The sequence below is a fragment of the Bidens hawaiensis genome, unplaced genomic scaffold (genome assembly GCF_021521415.1).
Source record: "Bidens hawaiensis isolate Kalapana, Puna unplaced genomic scaffold, B.hawaiensis_p1.1 tig00000295_1, whole genome shotgun sequence".
NCBI classification, from domain to species: domain Eukaryota; kingdom Viridiplantae; phylum Streptophyta; class Magnoliopsida; order Asterales; family Asteraceae; genus Bidens; species Bidens hawaiensis.
In genome coordinates this window covers 373,516-400,869 of record NW_027491023.1, presented here as the reverse complement: position 1 = coordinate 400,869, position 27,354 = coordinate 373,516, and the positions used below count along the sequence as shown (strand labels likewise).

The window sequence follows — 27,354 nt, the reverse complement described above, 5'->3', positions numbered from 1 at the left end:
TGCCAGCAGCTGATGTAGCCACCACGGGAACATCCGCAGCGCTTGTACTTGTAACCTGTACAGAAGAAGGAACGATAGACATACCAGACAGTGCGGCCGGAGCAAAACGTACCATCCTTGAAGTCTCTCCAGCTCCCATGCCAGCACCTGTCCTTTCCCGTCTTGATCTTCTTATCAGCTTATGTATATCTTCTTCCTCTTCTGACTCATCATCATCCTCCGTTCTCTTTCTCTTCCCAACCGTTCTCTCTCGAGACACCATCAACCGTCTCCCCTCATTCATAATCTCATCCAAATCTGAGTCAGCAATCGACGTTGCTGCTCTAGTAACACTCACACCCGTACCTTGTGCAGCAGAGACCTGCACCTCTTCAACTTGATCCATATCAAAATAACCTTGACCTCCAAAGACAGCGTCAAGATCTATATCCTCTGCAGCCGACACAACAGGCACAGCAGGTGGAGCTTGAGTTGCTCTTGCCTGTCGCGGTTGAGGATCTCTGAACTCGTCCCCACCAGCAGGAACATACTCTGGGTTAATTAAAAACCCAAATAGTGGAGTATGCCTGGGACGACGTTCAGGGTTGCTCCTCGCACTTGAAGTGCGGCATTGAGCAAAGATACGTTTGCTCACAGATTCCACGTATCTTATCGGGCGTCTCTGAGGTAGATTCGGAGCCACATGGTTCAATATCATATGGATGAACCGTGGGTACATAATGAACCGCTCCCGAGACATCGCCCTTCTCTGTCTGTCTACCTCGTAAAAAACCATCTGACTGAAACTGTAGCGTTTATTGTAAGTCAGTGCAGTCATTGTAGACTGCATGGTCGCACCCATACCATCCGTGCCCGCCTTCCTCCCAGACATGCAAACTATCATAACGTGCATGAGGAAGCGCCACTGATCTAGAAGGAAACCCTTCTTCCTCTGGGTATCACCTAATGGACCAGAGTAGCCCATTCGGAGAAACGCTCCATCACGAAACGGAGCTACGAACTCAGTTGGGTCGTCCCTTGTCTCTTCTCCAAACCGTAATGCCACCCGGATCTGTTCAGAATTGAACTGAACTTGTTGATTGTTCACAGTCGCTCGCATGACCGGGGGCTCAACACGACAGTCGTATTCGACCGTCTGCCAGAAGTCTTCGATATTTGGTAGAGATATCGGCAGAGTGTTTGTGATGGCATGAAAAATCCTCGAGCGTAGGAGGAAAGTTATGATCTCGCGGTAATCATCCACACCGCTCGCCTCCGGGTCAAGGGTGATGTACATATTGTGACCCGGGAAAAATTGACGTTGGTTATCACCATCGTCTCCTCCTGCACCTCCAGCACCTGCTACCGCAGCCATATCTGCAACAAACTAACCAAGTTAGATAAACGTTAATGAATAACACAAGTTCGCTGGTTACCATGAGCGAAGTTGTGATAAACTCTGTATAGGCGAAGTTAAAGTTGAGGCGAAGTTGGGAACAACTTCGCTTCAGCCTTAAGTTCGTCTAATTAATATTAAGTAAAAATGATCTAGGCGAAGTTAATGTTAACTTCGCCTCATCACAACATCGCCTTAGGCGAATTTAAGTTTCAGGCGAAGTTACGGATAACTTCGCCTCAGGCGAACTTAAGCTTCAGGCGAAGTTACGGATAACTTCGCCTCAAGCGAACTTAAGCTTCAGGCGAAGTTACAAGATAACTTCGCCTAAACCCTAACTTCGCCTGAATCTGAATCGGCGACAGTTCGCTAATTCAAAATTCAAAATCCGAGATTTTATGATAATTTTGAAGATTAAGGACTCCGAATAACATGGTTTTAAGGTTATCTAGACGATCAGAATAGTTCTTAACACGTAAAAACAAGATTTGAAGACGGTTTTTAAATTCCGATGGGCCGAGGTTTCGAACTCGGTCCAAACGACCCCTCATAAGCATGAATGAACATAGAATACATAATAAATCGACATCTCGAACCTTGAACGTAATGAAATCTGGGAAAAATAACACGTAATCGAAATAAATGATAAGTTCGCCGGAAAGGTGTCGGATAAGTTCGCTGTGGATATAAGTTATGAACAGGGTGACTGTTGAACATCCTTATATAGGGGCGAAGTTATACAGGCGAAGTTACGGATAACTTCGCCTAGGCGAAGTTATTCACAACTTCGCCTGTTTAACAACATCGCCTATATTTACAAAATCAAACCTTATAATTTGAACATTTTTCAATTAACCCTTTAAAACTTCCCTTTAAGAAATAAATGACATGATCAATTCTAAGTAACCAGTTAAAAAATCATAAAACTATCTAAGTACAAAAACTTAAAAAAAATTTAAAGTATAAGGGATCAAATTTCAGTCTCGATAGGGACTGCTACATTTTAGAAAAGATCCGAACAGGAATCATACCAATTTCGTGACTGTCACATAGATCCGTGTTTAGCTGTATTATGACATAAAGAGACAGGTTGTAAGCAGGTAAATAACTTAAGATGGTTTTCATCGTTTCTGTGATACGAGTTATATTCAATTAAGCCTCAAAATTTAAGTGGGCAACAACTCAGAAATATTGATGCCTCCTATCTATCCTCAAAGCGTATTTGACTTTCCCCAAGTCACCCCGAATTGACTTCGACCCATAGTGTCTGATTAAGTTGTAAGTAGTCTTCTTCTGGTTCCCGTTCTTCTTCTTGCTCTAAGATTGAGAAGTCTTGATATTTTGTCATCTCTAATATGTTTCAATAACTCCAAATTTTTTTTTTTTTTTTTTTTTTGATAAACATAGACTTCAAAGTAGAAATTAACTGCAAGTCCCGAATCTGGATCACTGCAGTATCTTGAGACGCTATCTTCACGGGAATCAGAACACACATGGGCTCGTGTATGACTGGGTAATCGCTTTTCTGCCTATCATTCAGAAAGATATATATGAAGACATGCAAAACTCTTAAGGAGTTTCCATGTAAAATCAAGTAGATTTAGTTTGTATCACGTCTACTTTTACGCACCATAAAAAGTTACCATGACATACAATGATTGTCCTAAAGCCTTTTAAGCCTAATAACTTCACTAGTTAAGCACACAGAATTAGTATATCTATCATTTTCCAAGGTTGGATCAATTTTCCGTTTAACATAGCTAACTAACTTCTTATGAAGTAACAGACTTGAAAAATAATTTCATTTCCCTGTTTCTTTCAAAATTTTAACATTAATCGCCCCGACCAAAACAAAGTCTTCAGGTAAACAGCTATCCCGAAGATCCAATGGATCAGCTGAACCGACCACATACTAGTATGTGTCCTTCTAACTAAGTATGATCGACTAATTTTAAGCGAAAGAAAGAAAAACTCATCATAAACCGCCCCGGTCACTATCAGTAATCTGGTTAATGGCTATCCTCAAAATCTACAAGTAGAAAATGAGGACCAAAACATATCCGAAGACAAGTCCTTCAAACTGATGTAACCGACATATTTTTAAGCGATTAGTGACGTTTTTTTTTTTTTTTTTTTTTTAAATATTACAAGAAAAGCATGGTTACTCGGGATTGATCATCCCATTCAGTTCAATAAGGTTTTGAAATCTGGATTTGTCAAGCGCTTTAGTATATAAATCAGCGAAATTATCAAGCGTATCCACCTTTTCAAGCATTATCAGTTTCTTCTCAGCACAATCCCGTATGAAATGATGACGTATGTCAATGTGTTTAGTTTTACTATGTTTCACGGGATTGTTAGTTACTGAGATAGCAGCTGTGTTATCAATGCAAATAGGAGTAAGTAAGAAATTCAGACCATAGTCGCGCAACTGTTGTTGAATCCAAAGAACCTGAGAGCAGCAGTTGGATGCTGCCATGTATTCTGCCTCACAGGTTGAAATTGCGACTGAAGTCTGCTTCTTGCATTGCCAAGACACCAATCTGCCACCAAGAAACTGACATCCTCCAGTTGTTGACTTCCGACTCTGATTGCACCCACCATAATCAGAATCTGTGTAAGCGACCAGCTCCAAGTCTCCTCCTCTCGGGTACCACAACACCAGCTTCGGCTTGCCCTTGAGATACCGCAGTATCCTCTTTGCACCTTTCAAATGAGATTCTTTTGGATTTGCCTGAAAACGTGCACAAAGACAAACAGCAAACATTATATCAGGCCTAGATGCAGTTAAGTACATTAAAGAACCTATTATTGCCCGATATTGAGTTGGGTCCACATCTGCATCACCGTCTACTTCAGCACCCAATTTGTGATTGACGCAGATTGGAGTATCATATGGAGAACTGTCCTCCATCTTGAAGCGCTTGAGCACATCATGAACATACTTCGTCTGATGAATGAACATCCCGTCCTTCTTCTAATCAACCTGCAATCCTAGAAAGAAAGTTAGTTCACCCATAGCACTCATTTCAAACCTTTTCTTCATGACAGCTTCAAACTCCTGACACATGGAGACTTTTGACGCAACAAATATAATGTCATCCACGTAGACTTGTACCAGCAGGAAGTCGCTTCCAACCCTTTTGAAGAACAACGTGCTATCAATTTTCCCTCTTTCAAAACCATTCTCGAGCAAGTAATCCGATAAAGTTGCATACCAGGCACGAGGTGCCTGATGTAATCCATACAACGCCTTGCTCAACCTGTACACGTGATCTGGAAAGTCTGGGTCAGGAAAACCCGGAGGTTGCTCAACATACACAACCTCATCAACTTTCCCATTCAAAAACGCACTCTTCACATCTAGCTGAAATACCTTCATCTTTTCATAAGCAGCAAACGCTAAAAACAATCTTATAGCTTCCAACCTGGCGACAGGAGCGAACACTTCGTTATAATCAATCCCCTCTTGTTGATTAAAACCTTTAACGACTAGCCTCGCCTTGTTTCTTATAATGATCCCCTTATCATCTCTCTTGCACTTAAACACCCATTTTGTGCCTATTGCATGCACATTCTTTGGTTTTTCAACCAAAGTCCAAACTTCCATCTTCTCGAATTGAGCCAACTCTTCTTGCATGGCTTCTACCCACGAGCTGTCCTTTAAGGCCATTTGATAATTCTTCGGTTCAATCTGGCTTATAAAGCAGGTATACAAGCATTCATTGATTATTCCTGTCTCCTTAATGCTTGTATAAACACAGGTGTGTTCATTCAAGCTACTTCTCGTTTGTACACCTGAGGACACATCACCAATCACATTATCCAAAGGGTGATCTTTATGAATTCTCGTGGTCGGAACAGAACCGACATGCAAATTATCTTCCAAATTAGAAGAGATCTCATCAATGGTTGTTTCATGCTGAGAGTGAAAAGGATTGATAAATTCTTCTTCAGCAGAGGCAGCAGGGGTACCGATAGTGTTTGATGAGGAAGGTTGACACTTATCAATCAGCTGTCTTTGCAATAGATTTTCTTCCTCATCAAGTATCATCTTCGTCACAGCTCTTTCTTCTTCTTCAGAAATTTCCAAATCCGGTATGTTAAACGACTTAAAAAGCTTAACATAGTCGAAAAGCTCAGCAGGTCCATTGCTTGGTTTTGGCGGTTGGTAACTTGTGATGTCGGTGTTACACACCACCTCCACCTTGCAAGTCGAAGTATTGAAGACACGTCTGTTGGGAGTACCAACAACATAACCGACTAAGATTCCTTCATCGGCTACTTCGCCAAATTTAGAGTTTGTCTTCAAGATCGAACAAGGGGACCCGAATGGTTCAAGACCACTCAAGTTGGGCTTCCTTCCATGCATAAGCTCGTAACACGTTTTATCAAGTCTCTTAACGGTTAACACTCTATTCAGAACATAGCAGGCTGTAGCAACCGCTTCAGCCCAGAACATCACAGGAAGCTTCGAATCTGCCAGCATAGTCCTGGCTCCTTCAATTAAAGTTCGGTTCTTCCTTTCAGCCACTCCATTCTGTTGTGGAGTATACGGAGCGCTGTATTGATGTTCAATTCCTTTCTGAAGACAGAAGATCTCCATCTCAAAATTCTTGAACTCCGTTCCATTGTCACTCCTGATGAACTTAACTGTTTTACCCATGACGTTCTCAACTTTGGTAATCAAATTCTTCACCATTTGAGCCGTTTCATCTTTCGATTTCAGAAAATATACCCACGAATATCGCGATTAGTCATCAGTGATCACCAAGCAGTAAGAAGTACCTCCTAGACTTTTTACATTCACGAGACCGAAGAGATCCATGTGAAGCAGTTCTAGAGTACTGGCAATAGAGTTGACCTTCTTGGTGAGATGGGATTTCTTGTGTTACTTTCCCTTCTTGCATGCTATACATTTGTCTTCAAAGTTAAAACTTTTCAAGGGAACGCCCATCACATGTCCATTCCTGACAATGTGGTTCATCTTCCGAAGATGAATGTGCCCCATCCTCCTGTGCCACAATTCGGATTCCGATTCGCTTGCTTTCGTCATTAAACATGATTCTCCCGTGGCCATTTCAGTAGACCTCATATCCATCACATAGGTATTTGTATCACGTGGAGCTTTCATCACTATCCACTCGTCTGGTATCTGAAAACCAGGCTTCAACACGATCGCCTCATTCTTCGTGAAATGAACAGTGTACTCCTTATCACAAATCTGCGACACACTCAGCAGATTGTGCTTCAACTCTTCTACAAAGTTCACATTCTCAAGAGTCATTTTCCCATTGGACACCATTCCTTTTCCAGTAATTCTTCCTCCACTTTCACCTGCAAAACTAACTCTCGCTCCTTGAACAGGTTTTAAGTCGTGCAACAACTATTTATTACCCGTCATGTGCCGGGAACAGCCGCTATCTACAATCCAAAGACTGTGGGCAGCCCTGTTCAACTGTTCCTGCACAATAAAGTAAAGGATTAGAATCTAGGGACCCAAGACCAATTGGTCTTGGATCTATACATCCCGTACTTCTGCTTTCCAAAGTTAGCATCTGGATAATTCCTGTCAGTCCTATTAGGAAATCTCCTTGGAAATTGAGTGTGAGGCCTTCCAAACCTATGTGTATTGAAAGTATTATATCTTGCGGTTTGGTTATTAGCATTGTTAAACTGAGGTTTGTTTCTGTGAAAACCTGTAGTTACATTTCGGAACCTTGAAGGGTTTTCATTTTTAACAGTATTAAAATTACCATTAGGCTTATGCTCAGTTTTAATAGGCCTCACGCCTCTGAATTTCGGCGTCAGAGGGCAATCTGCAACAAGATGTCCTAACTTATTACACCTAAAACAACACCTATGCTCCATTTTCTTTTCAAAGGTTGTTTTGGATGTAGAGGCTGTGTTACCAGCCGTTCGTCTCACATAAGGTGGGACGTACGGGTTGAGTGGAGTACTCTTTTTATAAGTTTTATCTTTTTCTCCACTAGTGGGTAACACTACCTTCTCTTTTGTCTTACCCGATTCGGACAACTTACCCGAAACTGATGAGACTGGACTCGTAACAGAAATTTTCTCACTTGAAACAGGCGAACTCGTTTCGCCACTACTAACACTTGGTTCTTTACTCGTAACCTTGATTGGAACTGTCTGAGGAACTTCAAAATCAACAGATTTTTGAACACTAGGGTTAAAAGTGTAATTGTGGTTATAAGGTGGTGGAACCTCGTGATAACCAATTCCTCCCCTCTTTGTAGAGGTACCTTGATCACTAACAAGGTGATCAAGAATAGCTGAGGAATTTCGGAACTGCTCAAGTTTTCGGTTCAGTTCCACCACTTTCACCTGGTGGTCAGCAATCTGCTTTTCTCGTTCAGCAATCAGTTTAGTTTTTTCTTCTAAAACCTCATAACTTAGATCAATTACTTCAATTTTTTCAGCAAGTTTTGTTTTTAAGCTTTTAACATCTTTTTCACACTCTTTTATTTTAACTTTGTAACTGTTTTCTCTTGCTTTTATAAAGTGATGATCTTCTTTAAGAGTTTTAAATTCAGCATCTAAACGAACATAGTGATCAATTATGGTTGCAAGTTGCTCAGACAAATTCTCACATTTAGTACAAATAGATTTAGAACTTACCTCGGAGAGTTGATCCTTGTTGTCTGTCATGAAAGCTTTTTCTTTACCAGTAGCTTTCTCTTCTCCGGTAGTCTTCTCACGTTCTTCATTCTCAACCTTAGCCATATTTGCCTGTTCACTAGTTTCATTCGAATGCAGGTTCCAGTTGTATTCACCTGCTTCTCTGGACATCATGGCATTGACTTCTTTACTATTCCCATTGTACTGTGCAGACATGACTTGACCACGTTCAACTCTCTCGTTTCTGCACTCTTTGGCAAAGTGCCCGTTTTGTTGACAGTTATAGCACCTCACCTTAGACTTGTCGAACCCTGGCCTGCCACCAACAAACTTTCTCCCCGTCTTTCTCATAAACTTCTTCACTCTCCTCACTATCATGGCCATCTGCCATTGTAAATCCATTTCCTCCAGATCATCAGCATCGATCTGGTCATAGTCTTCATCCAGCATCGCTGGATCAACAACCTTTCCTTGAATATAGTTTTCATATGAAGCAATAAACGAAGCATAGAGGCCAAACTGCTCTTCAGCAGATTTGACGCTCATTGGCATCTTAGAGTAATTATTGCTTGAGGAACTTGAAGATCCACTACTCTTGCTTGCTGTCTGATGAGTACCACTTGATCCACCCGCAACAAAGCAAACATCCCTATTTGAGTTTACTGACACATGCCCCTCCTGTGAAGACTTGGCACCCGACTCGCTCTTCGAGTAGTAGGCGGCAGAATCAGTCTTTGAACTTTAATTGGAGTTTACTTTAGCACCGTACATGCCTGGATCTTGAACCTGATCCATAGATGTTTCTTTTCTTACCATATTAAGCTCAAAAGTTCTGAGCTTGTTGACAGTGGTTTCAAGATCATAAGTAGGGAAGTCCTTGTCTTCCCTCATCAGTATAGTATACATCTCCCATTTTGGTGGGAGGGCATCGAGAAGCTTTTCCACAATCTCTTCTTCTCGGTAGGAAATGGAGTAGTTACTCAATTCAGTCATTAGATGATAATATCGAGTGATAATATCATCAAGAGATTCGTTCTTTAAGTACTTAAAGACTGAAAATTGAGTTTTGAGCAACTTTATCTTTGAAGCCCGAATACCTATATTCCCCTCAAATCTGTTCTCAAGAGCTTCCCAAAGCTCTCTAGCTGATGTATACTTTCTGAACGTATGGAGGATATCCTGTGGAAGAGCCATTGTGATTGCAGCATGAGCCTTGCTTTCGGCTTCATACATCTTTTTCTCCTCCTCTTCCATTTTACTGTATTTCTTGATTTGGTCTCGACCCTCATACTCCATGACTGGTGGAATATATCCATCTTGGATGCATACCCACATTTTCGCATCCTGGTACTTAACGTATTGTATGAACCGATCCTTCCACGCGACAAAATCGGTTCCCTTCAGCAACCTTGGGGCCTTTGTAGCTGACCCCGCTTCAACTTCCATCTTTACAAGCTCCGAAATGTTGATCGACGACATCCTTCTTGAAGACTAAGAAACCCGAAAAATTCTGAAAAGGCGAAGTTAAACAAAAATTCCTCTGAACAGTACTGTAGGCGAAGTTAAGGATAACTTCGCTTAAGTAATAACTTCGCTGGATCCTTCTTAAATTCGCGTGACTGGGCGAAGTTGAGAATAACTTCACTTAGGGTAAGCGAACTTAGAAAGTAGGCGAACTTGAAGAAAACTTCGCTGATCTAGGCGAACTTGATAAGAACTTCGCTGAGTTAGGCGAAGTTGAGGAGGTAGGCGAAGTTGTAAATAACTTCGCTTCTCCTTATATCTTCGCTGAAACCCTACGTATCCTGACGGCAACTTCGCCTGATGAACAGCAACTTCGCCTGACGAACTTAAACTTTCTGCAGATCTGAAAACCGGATTTTAACGACGTTTTTGACGGTTTAAAGGCTTGAACACACTGGTAGGAGGCTAGAATGAGCAAAAACACCAAAAACTTGTCCCGTGAATACCCGAAATGGGACGAATTCTACACCCGCGTGAATATCCCGAACCACACAATCGAGCAAAAGCTCTGATACCAATTGTAGGTTCCCTGGACGGATCACACGAGATATCCCGATATACACAGGTGCGGAATCCCTGTGTAGATCGTTACGGACGTAGAATACAAGCTCACAAACACACGAATACAATACGAACAAACTCACGTTATATTAATAACTCAAACCGTGATACTTACAGACTCTCGACCTCACGTCACTTGACTCACTGAATTACACGTAAATTAACCAACCAACTAACGATCAGCCGTACCCTATATAAATACACGACAACTTCGCCTCAGGCGAAGTTGTCCATAACTTCGCTCGTTCAACAAGTTCGCCTAGGCGAACTTGTCAACAACTTCGCTTGGTTAACAAGTTCGCCTAAGCGAACTTGTCAACAACTTCGCTTTAAACAAACAAATACATAAAAAATATTACAGACTCGATTACAGACATTAGACATATGAACTACTGACATTTATGTACCAACACGTTTATTCTTCAGTTTTAATCGCTTATTTTAGGAACTTCGATACTTCATACGTGTATTATTGGATTTCAGGTCACAGGCGCTAAAGTACTCAATTTGGACCTGTTGTGACACGGAATGAAGACCCGGGATGTCCAGCACGCGAAACAAGGAATTATTATGAAGATTGCTGGTAAAAAGAGCCATCGCGATACGCGATGGGCTTGCTTGAGGACCCATCGCGTATCGCGATGGGATGTTAAGTAAATGTTGGCTTTCTGGTCCATTGCGATACGCGATGGACCAGTGAAGACCCCATCACGTATCGCGATGTGATGGTTAGACGGTCTATTAGGGTTTATATCCAATTTTTCATCATAAACAACCCTAACTCGTTTTTTACGAAGAGAGGCGATTTCCAACAGTTGAGGAGGCGATTTTCACCAATATAGTTCGTGCCAAGACCATACACTTGATGCATATCATTCATATTGAAGATTTAACGATGTCAAGGCTCGGCTAATCTCCTAGAATCTCACCCGGGATGTATAGTTTGTAACTCTTACAGCTTTTCTCATGCGAATAAGAACACTTTTGTATAATTATTGATGATTGATATATGATTATTGATGTTTGGTATTTCTGTGTGTTCAATCGGTTTAGGTTTACGTTAGTCTGAACGATTTGTTGCCAGTTGCTAGATAATTAATCATATGACTGTTTGATTAGATTGTATACGATAAAACATACGATTGCCCTTAACTGAGTCACACTGGCAAAGACTGTTTGATAACCAGTGTCGTGTGTAAAGTGATTGTTGATGTCTACGGTTTTGTCTGATTGATCAGTCTGTAGTTAATCATTAATAATTTATCTGTTAGGTTGCATGAGATTACTGTAGGTTGCTTACTTGAATTCTCGGGTGTGATTTGCTTTGTTAATTGCTTGAAACTCGTTTATTTGTTTACTTGCATAATTCCATAAACTCACTTTATTCGCTTGTGGTGATCAGCACTAAAAACCAGTTACTTCATAATATTAAATTTGTACACGACTTGCACTGACCACATACTCTTGGTGGATAAGATACCTTACTTATCCTATCTATATAGTTTAACTAGGTTTTTTATTGACTCAAACGACGGTCATCAGGCTTCCCCATCTGGCAGTTTATGATTGCTGCTCTTTTAATCCTAGGCTTCCCTACCTGTGAGCTTATGTTTGCTGCTCCTTTATTCTTAAGCCTCTCTAGCTTGTGATTAAGTGTACCCACGTCATCAATGTTGTTCCACAATCCTCTTGTGTTAAGAGTTTGCTCAAATACCTCAAACTCTCCCCAATCTAGATCTAAGTATTCTCTCCAAATTCTTGATAGTTTGACTTCTCAAGGTCAAACTAATGCTAATCTGTTCTTCTAACTAATTCTTGTTAATTAAAGCTTATTATTATAACTTGTTTAAAACATACTCCCCTTGTTTCCTTGGCTTTCCTTTCTCCGGCCATGTCGGTTTAGGTGTATAGCTAGGCAAGGCTTCATGGAGGACTATTATAGTCCTTGTTAAACACTTTAATTTATGAAAGCTTACTAATGTTGTTTAGTTTCTAACTACTTTAGTTTCCAAATCATTTTAATGGGTTCTATGGTATTGGGTATGTGGCCACCATTCTCGGTTTCATTCTGAGTCAAGAGCCGAATCAAACCGCACTTTTGTTTAAATACTTTATTGTTAACATGTTGTATGTAATACTTGAGTATTATCATTTCTAAGTTTTTTCTATTGAGTTCTGTTATTGGGTATGTGGTAACCATCCTCGGTCTTATTCCGAGTCAAGGACCGAACCAAGACCGAACTCTCGTTTAGATGCTTTATATTTAAAATGATTTAATAATATGTTACATGTAAGATTTGTATATTATAAATTCTAAGATCATTTTAATAAGTTCTATGGTATTGGGTATGTGGCAACCATCCTCGGTCTTATTCCGAGTCAAGGACCCAACCAAGACTGAACTAAACCGAGTTCACTCACTTAAGACACACTAGTTGTGTTTTGGGCCACCGAATCTCGTATTTTTCTCTAAAACTATATTATAAAGTAATTTTAATTATTTTCTCAAAATTCTTGGCATATCGGATCCAACTTGATCTCATAACAAGTTTGGACCGACAAAACCAAACACTCGCTTAACGGACGTCGAGGTTCTACTAAATAGAACTACACACTTGGTTAAGTTTCTTTTGATTTCATTGAGTTATCTCATAACATTTATTACTTTGGAATCTTGGCTTGAGCTTGCCCAATTATCAAGACTCGAACCGACAAATCCGAACACTCGTAAAATCTCATTTTGGTATCTATCTAACAAAGGATCTTGCAATAAACCTTACCCAAATATTTACTTAACAAAGTGTCACACACCGACCAAAGGCGGCGGAACATGTCGGGATGCAACGGATTGCCCAAAACACAAGACACTATTAAAGTGACAATATTTAATCAACTCATTTATTTCATAAATCAATAAACAACACATCTTGTTCATACAAACAGATTGAATACAAGTAAACAAATATATTGTTCGTTTTACTAATATCCTAATATTCTTGAAAACGTCTTTCGTCAAGTTCTCGCATCAACCAAAGTCAAACCTGTAGCATTTCATAAAATAAAGTTTGTCAACACAAAGGTTGGTAAACAAATTATAAGTTTGGGCATATAAGTATATGGTGATAAAATGCCACAAAACTTGTATACGAAACAATAAATAAAAGCAATAACTTGGATAAATAGATATCGCTAATAGATTTACGTTAGCGACACCTAGCTATAAGGGGATGCAAGATAGTCTAGGATTTTATAGTTATCGTTAATTGCATTACGTTAACGACACCTTGCTACAAAGGGATGCCAAGTAGTCTAGGATTTATAGATCAACCAACCAAAAGCGATAAACACATAGGCATAGAATCATAGAGCACCAAATCGAGCAATTATTCAAGTAAAGTATACAATAATGTTAGTGATATAAGATTCAAGTATATAAAGCATTTAGTTTGATAAGTATGAAGTGTCACCTCCAAAACAAAAGATGAAAAGCGGGGTATGAAAGTACTCATGTTCAAGTTATAAACTTGGTCGGTAAAATAACGGGTAACTGGAAGGATGAGGTTAATGGGAAAGGTTTAGGTGAAAGGAAGTCTTGTATTTGAAAGGTTGTCTAGGAAGTCTAAATGGAATAAATGATAAGAAATGCAACAATTTAAAGTTTAAGTTCTAAAATGTAAATATTTACGAATTTATAATAATAACCTTTTAAAAATGTAAGTTTGCTCGAAACCGGGTTAAAGTATCTAACCTTAATATTTACCCAACCAATGTTGAGTAATAAGGTGGGTAAAAATGCAAGAATGCAAGTCCCTTTAGAATAAAGATACTAAAACAGGTTTTAACAAGTGTTTCGGGTTGTTGGTTCGGGTCTTGATAATTGGTCAAATCCAAAGTCAACTTTCCAAAATAATGAATGTTATGAGATAACTCAATAAAACTTAATAAGACTTAACCAAGTATGTAGATCTATTGTTTTAGAACTATCAACGTACGCTAAGCGAGTGTTCGGTTTTGTCAGTCCAAACTTTGTTATGAGAGCAAGTTGGATCCAACATTTCCAAGTACTTAAGAAAATAATTAAAATCAGTTTGTAAACTATTTTTAAAGAAATATACAAGTCTTGATAGCTAAAAACACACTTGTATGTCTTAAGTGAGTGAAAATCGGTTTGGTTCGCTTTCCATCTCACGAATATTTCATTGATGGTTTCCACATGCTCAAATATCCAAGAACTTGTATAATAATATATAATTGAAGAAACTTAAGTTTTACAACCAAAAAGTTAACAATTAAGTCTTTAAACAAGAGTTTGGTTTTGGTTCGGTTTCCATCTCCCAATAAGTTCATAGATGGTTTCCACATGCCCAATATCAAAGAACTTGTAAAAAATGATTTTTGAAACTCAAATCTAACATTAAACATGTTTAAACAACTATTTTAACAAAACTAGTAAGCAAAAGTTTGGTTTACAGTTTTGAGCTATTTACGGTTAAACCGAAGCATAGACCCTCAACTCATAACCATGGAACTTGTAAATAAACTAAAATGAGCAGAAGTTAAGCGTGGTTAGTATGTATAAACAAGTTATATAAGTATATATATATATATATATATATCAAGAACACGAAGTTCTCCATGAAGCCTTGCCTTACAAGGTCCGAAATTTAACCAACCGGGGTCGGATAAGTAACTACCAAAGGTAACAAGGGGTGTATATTATATATATGTTTTGCCATTAGCTTCAAGTATTAATAAGGGTTAGCAAGTTAGTTAAAATGAAAGACTATGGTTAGTTTGACTTTGGAAGGTCAAACTACCAAGAACATAAAGAACAACCTTTGAATCTTAAGAATTCAGAGAGAATTTGGAGTAAGAGCAAGTGTAAAATGAAGAATATGAGTGTGTATATATAGGGTAAGTTAAATTGGTCAAGCATAAAGAGTCTTGCATGAAAATGGGTTGGTTATAAACACAAGAAAACATAAAAAGCCAAAAACAAAAAACGAATATGCAGGTCTAAGGCCGCCACGCGCGACCCCCTGCCCCTTGGTGGCCGCGCAGCGCAGTGCCCCCTGGGGGTGGGGTTGGTCCTGCTTGTCTAGCGTGGTTCGTTTTGCGTCCTGAAAGTTCGTTTTTGATGTAATTTGCTCGTTTTAAAGGCGTTTTCGAATCCGTAAAAGGGGTTTTTCCAAATTGAACATGTGAGAATGATTTAGTAACATAATATCCAATATTTTATATATTTGAAATGTTCGAAATATAAATCGGGTCGATTTACGCGATAAACGAATACACAAACGAATACAAATAGGACCCGGAATTGATGAATGTCACACAAAGGTTAAGTAAAACTAATTAATAGAATATCGAGACCCGATTTAGAGTAAAGTTACTTCTCTAAAACCATTACTTTTATTCTTATGCATTTACACTTTAACTCTCAAACTTTAATTATTTATTTTACTTGTCAAGTTATTTTACTTTAAAGCTTTTAAAACCATCTACTAACTCAAGACCCTTTTTAGTCTAGGTCTTGCCCGTTGAACTTACCCTTCCCCGTTTTATCGCAAACTATCCTTCAAGTTACTTATTTCACGTGAGTACATTTCATCCCCCGTTTTCTTTTATACTTTGGGGGTAACATGCATACTTATCCAAAACAAGAATGATTTATAATACTCTATCTTCAAACCACAAACTCTAGGGTGTATGATACTTAGAATACTTGTTCTGTTGTGTGTTATATGCTTTACGTGCACGGGTACTTGTTTTTATGCAAGTTGTGGAGTCTCAATAGGTATGATTATACGCACCCCTAACTACTTAGCCTTGTGTAAGTAGCATAGGGCATCATTATCCGAGTATGTCGGTTGCTACCGATTAGAAAGGATCATCATTTACATATGTTTTATATACCGCAATTGATGCTTTTATTTATAGTCTCATATTCGTTTATGGATTTTGCCTCATATTATATATACTCAAAACTATGAAACTGCTCATCAACATACATGTTGACAATATTATTTTATGCATTGTTACAGGTTTGATTATTGGTTGATTGGAGTTTGAAGATGTTATTTTATTTTGAGACCGTTTAAGTTATTAGAAGAATGAACAATTAAATTCTTATATTTGGTGTTGTTATGTATGAACAAGATGTATTACTTTTGTGATTGAATGAAATTAATGAGTTTTTTAAATATTGTTACTTTAATAGTGTCTTGTGTTCATGGGCAATCCGTTGCACCCCGGCATGTTCTGTCGCCTTTGGTCGGGGTGTGAAAATTAGTGGCTTTAGATATAGATGCACAACAAACTAGCTCTGGACCCAACTTGACGTACCTAAACCAGAACCAAACCCGCCATACCTAAACCACTAGGTACATATCGGGTTCCATTTTCTTAGAAAACACCTTACTCGAATATGAAACCGAACCGGAACCATAGGAAACCGGTTCAACTTCTACTCAATCAAAACCTGGGCTCGACCAAAAACCGACAAAAAATGATTCTTGAGATTGACTAACTAGGCACGACCCTATATGATTCTTGACTTTGTTAACTAACCGGGCACCACAAGAAACCGATCTAATAAAAATCCCTGTTTATCCACCTCTAGCTTTGGATGAGCTCAGCTGCTCAAGCACAAGTTTGTGGCCCTCTCAATTTTTTTTTATTATTTCTTTAGTAAAAAACTTAATAAAATTATAATATATAATCAAGCCATTTAAACCTAGAACGTAAAATAATTTACCATCTTTATTATTTTAAGTAATAACTAGTTTTAGAGCCCATGTAATACACGAGATTATCCAAATTATAAAATTACAAGTAAAATAATTATATAACATATATGAAAAAGTGTATTACATATATTGTTGTATCTATACTATGTATATATAAATTGACTTTAATTTACATCACAAAATGATTTTTTTTAAATTAAGTTAATAAAAAAATGTACGTGTAAAAACATACCCGAGAACACTCATTTTATTGAAACTTTCATTGTCAGTATCATATACATATGTATAATTGAATGAATTCAGGAAGAAGACTTCTCATACAATAGTCATACAACAGTACTTTTGACCATTAAGCCTAAATACTGAAGGAACGTTACCTTTATTGATATATTTATCAATTTACAACTCGTAGAAGACGATATTTCTATTAGCATTCTCAAACTTCAAAAAAAACCCCTTAGATTTCTCATTTTTGACCCATAACAAAATTTGACCCAAATGTAGTTAACTTGTATCAAACAATATATTTACCAATTTTTGACTGTTAAAACCAAATTTAACTTCCACAAAACCCGAAACAATCCTTTTAAAAATCAAAAAATTAAATATGATAAATTTTGTTATATATGAAAGTGATTGATATATAATTACTAAATTAACCGAAAAATATACAGTTTCCTAAATTAATCAAAAAAATAAATTGATAAATTTAAAGCATATATTTATAATTTATAAATTTGTATGAAAATTTAGAATAACAATAATAATAATAATAATAATAATAATAATAATAATAATAATAGATAAATTGATTGATTTTAAAAAAAATGATCAACTTTTAAACATAGATTTATGATTTAATAATTAAAAAAATTACTTTGTAAAATGAAAGCATGTTCAAGTTTTGTTTTTCTTTTTAATCTCTAACAATATACATAGTAAAATATGTTAATGATAACATTTGAAATTATATATTCTTCTCAATCATTTACATCATGGTTTGTTGTTAGTTTTTGGATTTCACAAATATTTTGGAATGTATAGTAAAAATAATATGTTAATATTTATTTTTATAAAAATGTATAAATATAATAAAAATAAAATGTAAAAGGAATATGAAAATATATTAGGTTCAATTAGTATTTTAGTTTTGGAGGCAAAAAAGTTGTGAGTTTTAACCATAAACTGACATGTGTTATAATTATGTTACTTTATTAGAATAGATAGATAACAATAACTAATAAACCAATAAACCTTTAGGGTTAACCCAGTTGATTATGTAAAAATAAGAACTAAGATTTCTCTGAGGGCTCGTCAGCTCAAATCCAAGCTAAAATGAGGGGTTTTAACCTGCCGTCGTTACGTCAAAGGGTTTCAACCTATTTTATTAGCGCAACTGGTATCACATGGTATCAGGGAATAAGGTTCCACCAAAGACACAAAGTCAGGATGCCCTTCAAAAAAAATCTCAAAGGGCTCCAAACCGGGCTGGCCACAAACAATATGCAACCACCCAATCATGCATAGGGGCATAGGCAGCATTAATAAAATTTTGTTTTAGTGTTATATATTAGTGCATTTTGACGTCGACCCGTAGAAAACCTAAATCTAAGTGATAAACAATCAATCATCCAGCCGTCCCTTAAAATTTTCCAAACCCGTAAAAAAAGGTTTTCTGACTACGCCGCCCCTAGCCACGGTTTTTAAAAAAAAAATTAGAAAAACTACTCCTGGTCTCAGGCCTCAAATCACCTTCAACCCGATCACTTTTCCTCGCTTAACGTCTGCTTCAACCGTATTTATCTATCTATCGGTTCCACCCCTAATCCAACCAATTATGGTCCTTAAACGCCTTCTTCTTGAGGTATTTCTTCTCATTAGTTATAATTATAAATAAATTTTGCCTTTTTATTGCTTCAAATCATCCAATCTATCTTATTACGGCTTACCCATTACCCGATTCGTCTTTTCATCGGCTGTTATTACTTTCGTTACGCTTAATTGTACGGAAACCCTAGCCTCCTTATTCATTCATCTTTTAGGGTTTTTACACAATTTGTTTTCATAAACTTTGCTAATTGATTGATGGCTTACTTTGTTTTCTGCTTATACAGGTCTCGAAGCAACGGCCGAAGCTAGGCCTTGCGAAAAGCCTGTATGCTAGGTCTTATCTCACTTCCCAGAAGTTCAGAGTCGATGCAGGTGTATAATATATCGATAATTAAACAAATACTTTATGTTTTTTTTATATTCGCATTTTTGTTAGAGTTTTATATTTGCAGCGAATAAGCTTCCGAACGGTCAAAGAAGATTGCAGTCCAGTTATGTGGGGAGTTTTGCGCGAAAGTTTCGTGACCGTGATGGAGATGGATCGACTAATGCTGCTTATCTTAGAGAGCTTTACCATAGGAATGATCCAGAGGCGGTTATTAGGCTTTTTGAGAGTCAACCTTCTTTGCATACTAATCCGGCTGCGCTTAAGGAGTATGTGAAGGCGTTGGTTAAGGTTGATAGATTGGATGAGAGTGAATTGCTCAGGACATTGCAAAGAGGTGAGTTAGCTATATTAAATTATTAAATTATTATAAAGATATTTGAATGGTCATGTCTTGGTTTTTGAAATTTGATAAGTGTTGATAATAATCTGAACTCAAAATACAATTAGCTATGAAAAGTGTTGACAGCAAGAGCTTAAAGCATTTTATTTTAAGATAACTCATTTCTTGAAAGTTTTAATGCTTAAGTTCACAATATGGTAATGATTTGAATTAAAGATTTGATCTTGATATAATTAAGTAGCTATCAAAAGAATTTAACTGCAAGAACTTAAGCAAGTCACGTATTTTAGGATACCTGTTTCTTGAAAATCTGAATAAATTGTTATCCATATTAGTAATCATTTGAGATTGAGTCAATGAAGTAGTTATCAGTGAGATTGGTTTTGAAACAAGAATTTTAAGCAACACGCTTCAAGAAACTTATTTGTTGACAATTATGTGTTTAAAGCCACAAATTAATGATAGATACAGCTTAAAACTTAATATTTAAGCAAATAAAGCAATGAAATGCTGTACTTATATAGTTCAAAACTCACAAAGTGTATATACATGGGTAGGGAGAAATTTAGACACAAAACACACAATGGAAAAATGAACGTCTAACTCTCAAAAACTAACATTTGCTGAAATTTTACATCTTTTTAGAATTAGGACAAGACTCTAGTTAGCAATTACCCTTTTGGATGTGCTTATAGGTTCATACCTGTAAAGATGGATGCTTTCTGTATGACTGTATCTAAAAGAATAAAGAGCAGTTGTTCATTTTAAAGGTTGTAATGTATCAATAGTGTTTGTTATCTCAAAATGAAGATGTAGCATCTCATTTTGTGATGTAAATTTACTGAAGGTCTATAATAATATAGTCTTAGCAGTGCAGTGTGTTTTAACCACTAATAGAAAGCTTGTTTTAACGAGAGTCGAGAATCTAAGAAAGCTAAAAGAGTTTTCATTTTTCAGTTTTACTGCAAGAAATTACCAGTAGAAGTGGCAAGGATCTAGGGGTGACATTCACATGTATAAGTAGTGCAATAAAACAAATTAATTATATGACACATATAAGGGGAACATGATACATATGGGTAGGTCAACTAGTGGGTCGTTTCATTTCAATAATAATTACTGGCGTTTTTGTTATCTAGTGTTTGTTATATGTAATATCAAGTATCTGTATAATGCTTTTAAGGGGAACCCTCTAAATACTTGTTTCTCTACCTCAAACGTGAAAAACATTAAAAAAAATATTTAACACTATTTTTATCTCTATATTCTTTTTTGTTTTTGGAATATTGTTCGTTAAACATTATAAGCAGTGATAACCTCTTGCAAAATATATTTGAACTTTTTCCAAAGGAGTTTATGTTGGTTAATTCAAAAGTAGTGCTTTTTCCAAACATATTTTCTGAGCATGACCATTTGGAAATATGATTGATTATCAAAAAGTAATTTGTTTATATCATCATAATTTGTAACTTAAATGATAGTTTTTATTCCAGCTTGTGTGCATCCACAAATGGTTTTAGTTTTGCTTTATCTTGTTTTAATTAATTCAGAATTTTGCTACAAGAAAAACCAATTATTTCATCATTATATAGTTTTTATGGAGTTAGAAATTGCATTCAAGTATTTTCTACAATTTCAACTTGTATATGGTGGAAACTAAGTTGACTGTTCAACAAATGGAAAAGGTACATATGGTTTACCACATTCACATATTCACTTAATTTTAATCACTAAAATTTACACCGATGAACTTCAATATTTGAGTTTTATCTTAGTGCTTCATTTATTATATTTATATTTATAATATCAGTTATTTCATTTCAAACCTAGAGCTTCAGTATTTGAGTTCCATCTTAGTTTTTATTATTTTTTAATACTATTTATTATTTATCAAACCTTAATTACAGGAATGGCAAGCTCGGGTAACTCAACATTCGATGAGGAGAGTATGGGTGCGCTTTCAGCTTTCAAAAATGTCGGGAAATCAACAAAAGAGGGTGTATTAGGAACCGCTGCTGCTCCCATACATATGGTGGCTACTGAAGGAGGTCATTTTAAAGAACAATTATGGAGAACTGTTCGTGCTCTAGGCATGGGCTTTCTACTTATTTCTGGTGTAGGCGCCCTTATTGAGGATAGAGGAATTACTAAAGGTATTAATAAATTATAATAATATATAGAGTTAATTACTCGAATCACCCTTGTTGTTTGCCTATATTGGAAGTTTGTTCCTTAAGTTTGAGAAATAAAATGTATGCTCCCCCAATATTTCTAAAGAGTGACATGGATGGTCTTTGGAGTGGCTGTGTGTTAGTTTTTTCACTTAAGTTGGTCGATGACTAAAATACCCTTAATACTAAAAGACTAGGAAATTATTAATAATAAAATAATGTGTGTTAATAGTATATGCTATATTGCATTTAAATTGTAATATTTTTAATGATTATATCATACATATCTTATTCTTGTCTCACTACTCCATCTTCTTTCTTCTCTCTATCTCTCGAACCCGGTGTTTTCTCCCGCCACCACCACTTTTTTTGGCCACTACACCACTACTTATAGCCGCTTGTCTCTTCTGTCACCATCACCTTTTCTAGCAGGATACGGTGGTGTTGGCCGGAGAAGCTAAACAACGGGACTGGTGGTTTGGTAGTAGGATTAGGTTGTAGTGGCTGTAGAAGACACATGTTTTATTAGAGGGAGAGAGAAGGGAGGTGGGGGTAGGGTGGGTTAAATAAGCATATATTATAGTTATAATATATATTATGATTGAATATGTTATGTAATATACTAATATCTATTATTTTATTAGGATTTGTTTGTCTTCTAATATTAAGGGAATTTTGGTCATTTCACACCAAGTTAACTGGAAAGCCAACGGACATCTATTTCAAGGACCATCTGTTTTACTCTCTAAAAACATTGGGGAGCATGCATGTAATTTTTTAAATTTTAGGACAAACTTGCATTATAGGCAAACCACAGGGATAATCCGAATTATTTACTCTAGTATATAATAATAATAGCAGCAATAACAAGATTACTATTACTATTACTATTATTGTTATCATTACTTTTATTGTCGTTATTACTATTGTAATGCAGTTACACTAATGGCCTCAACCACATGTATTACTTGATATCTTGTTTCAATGCAGGCCTTGGTCTACATGATGAGGTGCAGCCTAGTATGGAATCTAACACAAAGTTTAGTGACGTGAAGGGTGTAGATGAGGCAAAATCTGAGCTCGAAGAAATCGTTTACTATCTTCGCGACCCTAAGGTAGTGAAGAGGTTTCATTTTCTTGTATAAGGACTATTAAAAACCGCCAACCAAACCTAAAAAGAGGTTGCTTGTCCAGCGTGCACCATTTTAGGTTCGGGAAATCTGGTGGTCTACATTCTGTGGTTTCTTTTGTGATCGATGGTTTTATAAAACTGGTTAACCGTGCTGGACTAATTATATGTACATTATATATGAAAAAGACAGTTTGTATTAAAAAAATATTTTTTTAATGTATTTAAGTCAGGAATTGTTAAACTTTATATATTGCTTGGGTTTATTCTTACTTTTTTATTTAAGTTGAAGATTCAAAATTCCCACTAAATTTTCTTTCTTTTTCTTCTTTTAGTTTATTCTAACATATTATTAATTCTTTTGGGTGGGGCAGTTGATTAGTGCATATAATTGATCGTTAATTTGTATTTTTAATCAATGCATTTATAATTTTTTTAATGAATTTTGATGTTTACAGCTAACCTAACATGCAGTTTAACCACAAATGACACATATGATGTTAGGTCCAAGTTTTCTAAAAAATCTAAGTTAGTTAAACCCCAAACACTCCATTAGTCCTGTAATTACTGAACGCTCCGTGAACCATTTGTGAACTGTTCAGCGTGAAGTTCGTTTATTAAATAAACGAATGGACATGAGCAAAGTTTATTGTTCAGTTGAACTTGGAATGAATAAACATGAACACGTTTCTCGTTCATTTATGTTCGTTAAAGATCGTTTGTTTAAATTTGTTTACGTTTATTTTTATTTTTTGCTCGTTTGTTTACATATCAACTAAAAAAAATAAAGCCCATTACTATTTAGTCTAGTTTTATAAAATTGCATTACCACCAATTACAGTTTAGTCTAGTTATATCTTCTTAGGTCCTGTTTAATTACTTTTCGCTCAGTTATGTTTGTTCATCAATAATTAGTTGTGTTCGTTTACGCTTGTGAACCGTTTGTTTATACTATTAACAATGAACATAAACGAACACGAAAACGTACATTTTTTTAACAAAAGAAGAGGAACATGTCTTGTTCAGTTGTTCGTGCTCATTTGGTTTGTTTACAAGCCTACACGCCTTACTTATATGTGGATGTATGTATATATGTGTGTGTGCTGATATAGTTTTCACTTATTGAAGCGGTTCACTCGTCTTGGTGGTAAGCTGCCAAAAGGCGTTTTACTTGTGGGCCCACCTGGGACAGGAAAGACCATGTTAGCCCGGGCTATAGCAGGAGAAGCAGGTGTCCCATTTTTCTCATGCAGTGGCAGTGAATTTGAAGAAATGTTTGTTGGTGTGGGGGCCCGCAGGGTCAGAGATCTTTTTTCTGCTGCAAAGAAACGGTCACCATGCATTATTTTTATAGACGAGATAGATGCCATTGGTGGAAGCCGTAACCCTAAAGACCAACAATACATGAAGATGACTTTGAATCAGTTGCTTGTTGAGTTGGACGGGTTTAAACAAAACGAGGGCATTATTGTCATTGCTGCAACTAATTTCCCGCAGTCTTTGGACAAGGCGCTGATCAGACCTGGTCGATTTGACCGGCGCGTGGTGGTCCCCAATCCGGATGTTGAAGGCAGGAGGCAGATCATGGAATCTCACATGTCAAAGGTAGTTTTTTTTGGTAACAAAATTATTATATGGTGGATATCATCCATACCCTTAAAAACCTATTGAAATATCAAATACCATATGCACCCCTATAATATGTTTTTTTTACCCTTATATTTCACATATGTTAGAATTTACATGTTTACCTAATTAGTAAATTCTAATTATGAAGTTTATTATATATCTATCTATCAACAACATTTTTCTTAAAGTATTAGATTTACATCCTTAAGTACTATTTTCTTTTATCTATTGTTTATGAATTGTGTTAGTTTTTTTCAGAACATCTAATACAAGTATAAAGACAGAATTTATTTATATTTTAATCATTAAGGAACTTCAATTTCTTTTATTTGGCTTGGATACATGGTTTAGAGGTGTATAGCTAACCTAAAAAGATATGATATTATACAACTTTATAAAATAAAGCACGTTAACTTCATAAAGTGAAAGAACGTAAAACAAAATACGAATTATCTTTTCAGTAGTTTACGATAGATAGAAATAACCACACTTTATCGTTTAATTACCTTTGTATGTATGTGAATGAAAATTTTCTAATAACAAGGATTTCTAAACTGTGATATAAGCAACAATTATCTTTACAAAATAGAAATAGCATTAAAGTATTATATTTGAGAAGGGTAAAATAATTATTAAATAAAGTTTCTTAAAAAAGGGATAGACATGATTAATATCTGCTAATATTGTTGTTGAATTCTGTCCCAACAGATCTTAAAGGCAGATGACGTGGATTTGGCTGTGATCGCCCGAGGAACACCCGGATTTTCCGGTGCTGACCTGGCAAACCTGGTCAACGTTGCGGCTCTCAAGGCGGCCATGGACGGTGCTAAATCTGTAAGCATGAGTGACCTAGAGTATGCCAAAGACAAAATCATGATGGGCAGTGAGCGCAAATCAGCTGTTATATCAGACGATGTTCGTAAGCTAACCGCATATCATGAAGGAGGTCATGCCCTTGTGGCTATTTACACCGATGGGGCCCACCCTGTACACAAAGCAACCATTGTGCCACGTGGCATGGCTCTCGGTATGGTGGCTCAACTGCCCGAAAAAGATGAAACGAGCGTTTCACGAAAAGAAATGCTGGCCCGCCTCGATGTTTGTATGGGGGGACGTGTTGCTGAAGAGTTAATATTTGGTGAAGATGAAGTTACTTCGGGCGCGTCTTCGGATCTTGAACAAGCCACTAATCTTGCACGCGCGATGGTTACAAAATATGGTATGAGTAAAGAAGTCGGGGTCGTGGCTCATGATTATGATGATAAAGGAAAAAGCATGAGTACCGAGACTCGACTTTTGATTGAAAAAGAGGTTCGCGAATTGTTGGAACGCGCATATAATAATGCGAAGAATATTTTGACTACTTATAGCAACGAGCACCACGCGCTTGCAAATGCATTGCTTGAGCACGAGACGTTGTCAGGAAAACAGATTAAGGAAATGCTTGCGAAGCTGAAATCGGAGGCAAATCAGCAGGAGCGGCAACTTGGTCAGGTGAAGTCACAGCCTGCACCGAATGCGGCGGTGGCGGCAGCAGCGGCTGCGGCCAGTGCTGCTACGGCTGCAGCAAAGGCGAAAGGTATTGCTCCGGTGGGGTCTTAGTATTTGATGGTTTGTAATAATTTTGAACTAATGTGCATATTTTAAGTAATGGTGCCTATACACTTGATCTTTATGGATGATGACAGAGGTTTGAGTAAATTTTGGACATAAAGAAAGTCAGATAATTTTAATTTAGCAAAAGTGTAGCATTTATGGCTCCTCTTTGTCTCCCCCTATTTGAATAATATTAATGTTTAATGCCATTTATTTTCCTTGTTTGAAAAGAGGATATAGCATAGCTTGCTTAAATCCCTTATTTTAAGTCATTGTTTAATATCATGAAGAGTTTTTGTGGAATGCCTTGTTTGAAGTCATTTATGTCCGAGGCTGTAAATGACTCGGACATCCGGATGTTTGTTCGGCGAGAAGTTTGTTTATGTTCGTTCATATAATAAATGAACTGGACATGAACAAAAAAATTCCGTTCGTTAAGTTTAACGGACGAGCACGGACAGAGGCTGCATTCGTTCAATAGTGTCTGTGAATGTTTGGCAACGTCCGTTCGGTAGCGTCCAACGTTCGTTCAATAGTGCCCGTGATTATACTTTTTGAAATTAATATGCAATCTTTTATTTTCGTTTATTCATTAGAGTCGTTTATGTATGTTTGGCTATTAATGTTCATTAGTTTCTGCTAGTGTAGTTTCTGCTAGTGCTCGTTTGTTCATTAGTGTCCGTGTGTTTGTTTGTCCATTGTGGTTCGTTGATGTTCGTTAGCGTTCGTTTACCATATTAACGAACGGAAATGGACAAACTTAATTCCTTAATGAACGAACACCGACTCAAATTTTCGTTCGGTAAAATGTTCGTGAACCGTTCGTTTGTTCAACAAAAGCTTAGCGAACGAACACGGATAACGTCTCGTCCGGTCCGTTTGAAACCTTATTTATGCCCAACACTATTTGCCAAATAGTTAATGATCAGTCTGGTTGCAACCCATTGCCCTACTTGTTGGTGACTAACCATAGACGTGCACAAAAAAACGGTTTCGGACCCGAACCGGTGTACCTGACCCGGAACCGGTTCCAGGTCGTACCCGGTGTACCCAAAACCCGGTTTGGGTATTTATATACCCGAAAGTCCAACCCGGTTCTATATATTATTATTCAAAACGGTTCCTACTCGGTTCCTACCCAGTTCCTATGCCAAACCGGTTCCGGTTTCTACCCGGAATAACCGGTTTTGCCGGGTATTTTTCATTAAAGGCAGATGCCCCGTTGGAACCAGTTCCAACGGTAATATAGCCGGTGGAACCGGTTTTTGTTGTCCAAAACCTATATAAGTTGATTATTTAACCATTGTTTCACCATCAAAACTCAAAAATACTCAAAAATACTACTCGTTTTACAACCCGACCAACCAAACTCAAAAACACTCAAAAAACTTCCACCACTTCTTAGTTGTTACTATGGCAA

At 37.0% G+C, this 27,354-nt stretch overlaps 1 protein-coding gene across 1 annotated transcript; it reads left to right on the top strand.

Moving 5' to 3' along the window:
* The first annotated feature begins 18,589 nt into the window (after positions 1 to 18,589).
* On the top strand, positions 18,590 to 26,056 carry LOC143619268 (ATP-dependent zinc metalloprotease FTSH 4, mitochondrial-like). Its single transcript, XM_077091239.1, has 7 exons — positions 18,590 to 18,715; positions 18,966 to 19,053; positions 19,134 to 19,403; positions 21,317 to 21,562; positions 22,571 to 22,695; positions 23,838 to 24,314; positions 25,047 to 26,056. Exons 1-7 carry the CDS (start codon positions 18,689 to 18,691, stop codon positions 25,938 to 25,940), a joined length of 2,127 nt encoding a protein of 708 aa, XP_076947354.1. The 5' UTR covers positions 18,590 to 18,688; the 3' UTR covers positions 25,941 to 26,056.
* The last annotated feature ends 1,298 nt before the right edge of the window (positions 26,057 to 27,354 follow it).